At 39.8% G+C, this 6,000-nt stretch overlaps 1 protein-coding gene across 1 annotated transcript in view; it reads left to right on the top strand.

Annotated features, from left to right (window-relative positions):
• Positions 1-2,259: 2,259 nt before the first annotated feature.
• The window catches only part of DEFB125 (defensin beta 125), a 51,199-nt gene continuing 47,458 nt past the window's right edge, over positions 2,260-6,000 (top strand). The window contains exon 1 of the mRNA XM_029917524.1: positions 2,260-2,381. Within this exon, the coding sequence (XP_029773384.1) occupies positions 2,324-2,381 (58 nt within the window). The 5' untranslated portion in view covers positions 2,260-2,323. The remainder of the gene's footprint in view (positions 2,382-6,000) is intronic.

Raw genomic sequence — 6,000 nt, 5'->3', positions numbered from 1 at the left:
TTTGTTGGCTGTAACCACTTTTCTGTCTTGCTTAACAATTGCACAGAATATCTTTTTCCATGTGGCTTTGCTTCTTTCCTTTTTCCCTCCACCCTTCTCTCTTTTTGCAAACTGTACACTTTTAATTTAAATTTCAAAAATTCCCTTTGCATGATGATAAGAGGCCTGGAGAAAGCAAAGTAGTAATAATGAGGAGAAAGAAAGAAGAGCACTCACAAACATGATGCCAAGTGCTGGCTTCCCACTGTACTCCCTGACTAGGTGAGAAGTGGGATCTATGAAAAAAGCAGGAGAAGGTTTTCTTGACACAAATAAGGGTCCTGGGGCATGTCACTCTAATCCAACTGGTTGGCAATGCAAGATGCCAAAAAATGGAGACTGAGACATCTCAGGACAATGGAGCAGATGCAACAACATGAAAGGGAATCTTCTGGGTACCTTCCAAGGTGCCTGGGAGCATATTGGGTCTGTATCCATGTCCATGAGCATGATAGGTTAACAGCACCAGTTGGAGGCTTACAGCAGGAGAGAGACTGAGACTTTTAGACTCTAGCACCCACTTACATGGGTATTCTAGGAAGAAAGTTACTTCCTTGATGGCTGGTCTTGCAGCATAAGCCTCTCCCTCACCCTTTTGCCCTCACTTTGACCTAGGTGTGTCTTTAAATTTAATGTGAGTCTCTTGAATCTTGCTTTTATTTATTTATTTTTATCTATTTAGTCACTCTTTGCCTTCAGGTTGAGACGTTAATCCCTTTACATTTAAAGTAATTCTTGATAAGTGAAGAATTACTATGCCATTGTGTTGTTTTCTGTTTTACAGTTTGTCCTCTCTTCCTCTTATGCTGTCTTCCTTTGTTACTTGCTGGTTTTTTAATATTGATTTGCTTTGATTCTGTTATTTTTCCTATATCTATTATAGGGGTCTTTTTTGAGGTTAGCTTGAGGCTTGCATAAAATATCTTGTAGTCATGATCATTTAAGTTAATAACAACTTAACTTTAGTCTCATAAAAACTCTGTAATTTTGTCCCCCTCCACACACACTTTATGTTCTTGTAGAGTCTGCTTCTTTTTATATAGCATATCCACTACCAAATGTTTGTCTTTTAACTTTTTTACTAGTTTATGTTAATTTATGCACTAGTTCTATGTTATTTTTTATCTGTCTATATATTTACCTGTACCAGTAAATTTTATGCTTTTAATATTTATGCTGTTTAGTGTGTTTTTATTTCAACTTGAAGAACTCCCTTATGCATTTCTTATAAGGAAGGTCGACTGGTGAGAAACTTCTTCAGTTTTTCTTTGTCTGGAAAAGATTACCTCTTTCAGAGGATAATTTTGCTGGGTATAGTATTCTTGTATCAGTGTGGGATCTGGGCTGTTCTACTGGCTAGGGTTAGCACCGGTGAAAACTAAAGGGCAAAAGCTTCAGTGGCTTCAGGCATTTCCAGGGGTAGGGAGGGCTACTTAATTCCTTGGTGGCAAAAAGTTCTGAGGTCCTTCTTCTCTCCTTTTCCCCTGTATATGGAGGTCACAGCTGAGGAGATCCCTTTTGGTGCTGAGATTTGCTAGGCTGGGGACAAGGAGATGCAGGTAAAATGCCTCCTACACTTTATGCAAGTATCCTTGGGTTTTGTGCTCCACTGGTAGCTTCTTCATTGTACTCTGGAACTCCCCCTGAGCTATTTGCATCAATGGAAACTTATTATATATTGTTGTTTTGGGGGGATGAGTACTAGGATCTCCTAGTTTGCCATCTTACTGATATTGCTCCCTAACTTTTGTTTTTTACCTTTCATCTTTTCCTACCTTTCCTACCACCCCCAATTTCCACCCCCATCTTTTTTTTTTCCTTTCTTTTATTTTAATGGCTAGTACAGTGCTGGTTACACATTAAGTACTACTGATAAATGTGAAATACTCCTGGTAAGAGTATAAAGAAATATATTCTTGTTTCTTTTTTTCTTATAATTACTGGATATTTTCATTGTTTAGCTGACTGATTGATTGACTCATTCCAGTTTGTTTTATGTGAAGTACAAATTGGCTCTAATCTTACTTTGTGTCTTACTAGGAAGGAAGGCCCACCTTTGTGTGGGAGCTGGCATTCTCCTACACTCACACAGTGTGCCGAGATGAGATATATAATATATGTTATTTTTCCACCTGGCTGACCTCAGGCATGTCCCATCCTTCTTAGTTCACTGCTCACAACCCTGGCCTACTTCTGAAACTAATAAAGTGGGCCATTGCCCTGCTGAAAAGATATCTATTCAGTCCCCTGTGTGTGCTCTTCATTCTCTCTGAATCTGTCGGTAATGAAGACCTATTTAATGATCATTGCCATCCTTCTGACCCTGGATCTTAAGACTTCAGGTAACTTAAGCTATTTTCAAAGGTTCTGGGGTTCTGCATGTGGTTTTGCAATTTTGGTGACTTGGCATAAGGCAGCTTAGAGATGTTAACCTCAAGTTTTTATCATGCCGGAATCTTACTGGCTTTGCATTGTAACAACTCATTTAAGGGTTTGGTGCCCCTGGGTAGAGCAGTGGTGGAGAGTATTATATATACAGCAACGTTAGGGTAGCAATGCCACTGGGATGACATCTTGGGACATGGTTTGTGTGTGATGAATTGAGTCCAGGGTGAGGATCTGTAGGATCAATCAAGGGGTTACTTTGGAGACCGGAAAGTGAATTGTACAGAGAGGATGAGACTTATTGTTTGATGTAATCATAGAAAAATAAATAGTAATTCGCTGGAAGTGAGTAATTTATGAAATTAGGCTGGGCTGATGGTTTAGGATAGGCCTGGCTGGGAATATTTGTAATTAACTTGATCTTGCAGTTAAGTTGAGTGAAGCTGAGAATTGAAATAGATGGTTTCAGCCCAACCATGTGGGCTGGTTGTTGGGTTGAAGCTAGGTTTTGGTGTTGGGTGACTTGATTAGTGTTGTGTTTTTCTTGGGATTAGGGACTGGGTTGGCATAAGATGGAGGTAGGCTTGGGATATGGAATTAGATTTTGTCAGGTGTTTGTTTCAAGGAGACTGAATGTGAGGTTGAAATGGATAGAGTTTGTACTGGGCTAGAGTAGAGGCTTGTTGGACTTGAATCAGACATCTGATTTGATCACAGCAGAGCTGTTATTAAAATAGCAATCGGTTGTCTCTGGATTAAATATCCAATGTCCTTTTCCCATTTTTCAAGGACTTCCTTGAATGTTACTCTCATTGACCATAATAGACCTAAATATAAGAGAAGGCAGTGAAGATAAATGAAATCAGGAGGCTCAAATGTTTCCAGATCTCTTCAAATCTTGGCATTTACAGTAAACACCTATACCAGAATACAACAAAAGACAACAAAAACATAGGAGAATCTTTAACTATCCCTATAGACAACAACAGTTGTCGGTTCTTTCTTGGGTTTGAGCTCCGTTACCATGGTTAGCCTTTTCCCTTCTTCCCCCTTCTACCTTTCCTGTTCTATCACTCTTTCCTCTTTACCACCCCTTTCTTCCTATTTTCCTCTTCCTATCCCCCACTTCCTTGACCTATTTTACCTCTTTCCTTGGAGCATACTTGTTCTCAAGCTCCATAAAACATTGGAGCAGTTATGGTCACTGCAAGTGAGTTTACAAATTAAATAAAGGTAAAATTTTATGCTTCAAGAATCTAAATAGTTCTGTTGCCTTAAGGACCTTAATAATTATTGGACACATCCATCTTAAAGAATGCATTGCCAGCAATAATCTTTTTTAATTTTAAGTATAATTAACATACAGTGTTATATTAGTTTCATGTGTACAATATGATTCAACAATTCTATACATTTCTCAGTTTTACCTATTTACCTCAGGTTTTCTCTATTTTACTCATCCCCCACCTCCCCTCTGACAACCACCAGTTTGTTTTCTGTATTTAAGAGTCTATTTTTGTTTGTTTGATAGTCTCCTTTTTTCCCTTCTTTGTTCATTTGATTATTGCTTTAATTCTACATATGAGTGAAATTGTATGGTATTTGTCTTTCTCTGACTGACTTATTGAACTTAGAATTATACCCTTTAGGTCCATCCATTTGTTGCAAATGGAAAGATCTCATTCTTTCTTATGACTGAGTAATATTCCATCGTGTGTGTGTGTGTGTGTGTGTGTGTATCACATCTTCTTTATCCATTCATCTATTGATGGACACTTCATTGCTTCCATATCTTGGCTATTATAAATAATGCTGCAATAAATATAGGGATGCCTGTATCTTTTTGAATTAGTGTTTTCATTTTCTTTGGGTAAATATCCAGTAGTGGAATTACTGGGTCACCTGGTAACTGGGTCATCTTTAACTTTTTAAGGAGGCTCCATACTGTTTTTCACAGTGGCTGCACCAATTTGCATCCCACCAACAGCGCACAAGGAACTATTTTTAAACAATCTCTTCCCCTAAGAGAATCAAAGTGCATATATGCAGATGTATGCTCTGGATGGAGCTCTTCTTAAAAAGGGCACATTGCAGGTTTTTGGTTGTTGATGATGTTAGTTGTTACTTGATTTATGATTTGTTAAATTGATCTTAAAACACAGATTGTATATAGAGAGTAAATGGTCTGGGCAATATCTAAATGTGAGTGTTGGAAGGTCAGGACTAGGAAAAGTTGAGGAATTCACATTAAGTAGAGGTTCATTATAATTGGGGGACCACTCTCACAAGGCTTCCTTCCCTTGGTCCCTGCCCTTGTTGAATGAATCTCTGGAGGAGGCAATTTAGAGTGAGGATTTTAAAAATTTCCCCAAGATGATTACAGTGTATTCATGTTCCTATAACTTCCTTTTTTATATACATTTGATATCTGATGCAGACACCCCTAATCCAATTTCTGAGACAGAGACTAGTTTTAGAGAGTTCAGGCATTAAATCATTGTTAGAGGCCATGCTGGGATTTGAAAGCCGATTTCTATCTCCTGATCAGAAGAGGGAAGGCATTCAAAGGTTGTATTAAGGGGCGCCAAGGTGGCTCAGTGGGTTCAGCGTCCAATTCTTGATTTCAGGTCAAGTGATGATCTCACAGTCCATGAGACTGAGTCACCAACTGGGCTCTGCACTGGCAGCATGGAGTCTGCTTGGGATTCTCTCTCTCTTCCTCTGACTCTGCCCCTCCCCCACTCAGGCACACTCATGCACTCTTTCTATCTTGCTCTCTTGTTTTCTCAAAATAAATAAAAATTTTAAAAACTACTCAAGGGTGACATTAATTCTATTTTTGTATAAAAAATGCACAATCAGGGGCACCTGGGTGGCTCGGTAGGTTAAGTGTCCGACTTCAGCTCAGATCATGACCTCAGGCTCATGAGTTCGAGCCCCATGTCAGGCTCTGTGCTGACAGCTCAGGCTCTGTGCTGACAGCTCAGAGCCTGGAGCTTGCTTCAAATTCTGTGTCTTCCTCTCTCTCTCTTCCTCTCCTGCTCCCATTCTGTTTCTCTCTCTCTCTCTCTCTCTCTCTCTCTCTCTCTCAAAAATAAATAAACATTAAAAATTTTTTTTTAAATGTACAATCATTCAGGGCAATATGATGTGAGAGAAGCTGGTTTGGAGCAAAGAGGAGCAAAGGCACTTTAACAAAACTTGGGGAGATTTCTTGAGGTGCCACTGCAGGCAGAAGGCTCCTGGGCTGCCTTGGGTCACTCTACATTGGAGAATGAGGAGAATGTGTCCTTCTTGATACTCACTTATGGCATATATGCTTCTACCCACCTTTCTGGTGATGGCAGATAAGGGGGGATAGGATGTTGCAACTTCCCTATAAGGTGTTTCAAAGGGAAACACTCCAGGTGAGTTGTTAGCCAGAAACATGTGAGTGTCACTCTCAGGAAGTCCTCTGCAGATCCCCTCCTGTAAATGGGATGGTGGCAGGAGAGAGAGCTTGTCATATGATGAGTGTGGATTATGGTGGGGAGCACACGGGAGGTACCATGATGCTGGGGTATGGATGAAGGGTGC

The sequence above is a fragment of the Suricata suricatta genome, chromosome 12, assembly GCF_006229205.1.
Source record: "Suricata suricatta isolate VVHF042 chromosome 12, meerkat_22Aug2017_6uvM2_HiC, whole genome shotgun sequence".
Classification (NCBI taxonomy): domain Eukaryota; kingdom Metazoa; phylum Chordata; class Mammalia; order Carnivora; family Herpestidae; genus Suricata; species Suricata suricatta.
The sequence above is the reverse complement of the archived record's forward strand: the minus strand, read 5'-3'. Positions and strand labels throughout refer to the sequence as shown.